At 61.3% G+C, this 2055-nt stretch overlaps 1 protein-coding gene across 1 annotated transcript in view; it reads left to right on the forward strand.

Moving 5' to 3' along the window:
* Positions 1-52: 52 nt before the first annotated feature.
* Znf524 (zinc finger protein 524) overlaps positions 53-2055 on the forward strand; it is a 2853-nt gene continuing 850 nt past the window's right edge. The window contains exon 1 of the mRNA XM_033766144.1: positions 53-2055. Coding sequence (XP_033622035.1) covers positions 1511-2055 — 545 coding nt within the window. The 5' untranslated portion in view covers positions 53-1510.

A 2055-nucleotide genomic window follows, 5' to 3' on the forward strand; every position in this document is an offset into this window, starting at 1 on the left:
CGCCGGGTGCGCGCCCACACGGATGTGGGGGACTCTAGAGGGATAGGGTCGTCCTGTACCCGGTGCTGCAGAGAACCAGCCTGGGTACCCCCAGGAGCGAAGCATATGGCCCTGAAAAGGGCGTTCCTCTGCCCTCGGCTGTGCCCCTGAGAAGCGGGTGCGGGCTGGCCGTGCAGCGCTTCCCAGCACTCTCAGGGCCCTGAGTCGCAGCACCACGCGCTTGCAAGCCCGCAGTCTAGAAGCGGGTGCGGAGACCTGCAGCACCTCCCCAGACTGCCAGTGTGCGCCCCCGCCCCCCGCGTACACGTAGTTCCCAGCTCTCAGGGTCTAGTGCAGTGGTGGCGAACCTATGGCCCTCCAGATCGCCTCAGCAGCCAAGCATTCTGGTTACGCGCGCTGTGTTGACACTTTTTAATGAATAAGTGGGTTTGGGGTTGCAGTGTGAGCTCTTGGTCTCTGAGAGGTTCGCCATCACTAGTCTAGCACGTGCTGTGAAGGTGCTAGTGGTGTAGGTCTTGGAGCGCTTACTGTGTACCAGGCTGTGTGCACCCCCTAGGTACACCTGTTTCACAGAGAACTTGCTTGGAGTGGCAGACACGCTGGCTAATTATCGCAAAGCTGAATTCAGACCAGGCCTGAGAACCCTCCTGATGTCCCCTGTCCGCTTGTTCCATTTTCTCCTTCCCTGGGCCCCAGGGATCAGCAAGACCGTGAAATCTTGGCCCTGCCACTCATTGGTGGAAGGAACTTGGGGAACTGACTTGGCTTTCCTATGCGTCGATGTCTCCATTTTAAAACGGGGCAGGTGTACCCTCAGTCAGCGCTGGCATGAGTCTCAGTCCCTGTGAGGCCTCTGACTGCACGCGTCTGGACCGTGTGTATGAACAGTTTATGTGGATCATTCCCGGGTCGTGTCTGGGCTTGTGGGGAGAACCAAGCACCGCATTGCACAAGATTTAACTGAGCTCCTGGGAGGCAGTATTTTGCCCGAGGCCACGCACAGAGCAGTTGACAGGCCAGGATGCCCAACCTGGAGGCTAGACTCTCCAAGACATGCATATATTTCCTTAGGCAGGCGCTAGGGCTGAACTACTCCCAGGGCCTGTCCCTGTCTTCAGTCCGCTTCTACCAACCAGGAGGGGGGTCAAGAACATTGCCAGGGCTTCCCTGGCTGTTTGAAGGCCTGTACACTCCCCTCGCCTCTGTTTTTCCTTGTTTCTGCTCCCGTTGGCCTTGAACTACTAGATTCCAGCAGGGGCAGAGCAAGGGAGGCACAGAGCCACCTAGTGTCCGTTTCCCAGCTGGTAGCAATCCACTTGCTGTGTTGCGGGGCAGCATGGCCGTGATCGTGTGTGTCTGGGTGAGTGTTACTCATACCCAGGTCCAGAGACTGGGAGAGAAGGGTGGGTCAGATGCAGGGGACACAGGTGTCCCAGTCTGCACGCACTGACGCTGCCCCTCTCTCCTCTTAGCTGGATCCGGTGCCCAGACCCAAGCCCCTCAGTGCTCCATGGACACCCCCAGCCCAGGCCCGTTGCCTTCACCTTTGCCCCGGGAGGAAGAGAAACCTCTGGCCTTACTTCCTCCTGTCCCCCGGGGCCGCCGAGGCCGACCTCCCGGGGGAGCTGCCTCCTGCCACCCGAAGCTCAAGTCCTCGCTCCCCCGCAAGCGGGGCCGACCCCCCAAGTCAGGGCCCGAGCTCTCACTGGCACAGGGGCTGCCGGCAGCTGCAGTGGACAGCAGCGGCGGCGACAGCGGAGGCAGTGGCCTCCTGCTGATCGATGACCAGGGTGTGCCCTACACTGTTTCTGAGGGCTCGGTGGCCTCTGGGCCCCAGGTCTCCGGACCCCGGAGGGCCCCACATTTCTGCCCGGTGTGCCTGAGGGCCTTCCCCTACCTCTCCGACCTGGAGCGCCACAGCATCTCTCACTCGGAGCTGAAGCCGCACGAGTGCAAGGATTGCGGCAAGACCTTCAAGCGGTCCAGCCACCTGCGGCGACACTGCAACATCCATGCGGGGCTCCGGCCCTTCCTGTGCGCGCTGTGCCCGCGCCG

Source organism: Fukomys damarensis, unplaced genomic scaffold (genome assembly GCF_012274545.1).
Source record: "Fukomys damarensis isolate Sample0158 unplaced genomic scaffold, DMR_v1.0_HiC HiC_scaffold_19, whole genome shotgun sequence".
Lineage (NCBI taxonomy): Eukaryota > Metazoa > Chordata > Mammalia > Rodentia > Bathyergidae > Fukomys > Fukomys damarensis.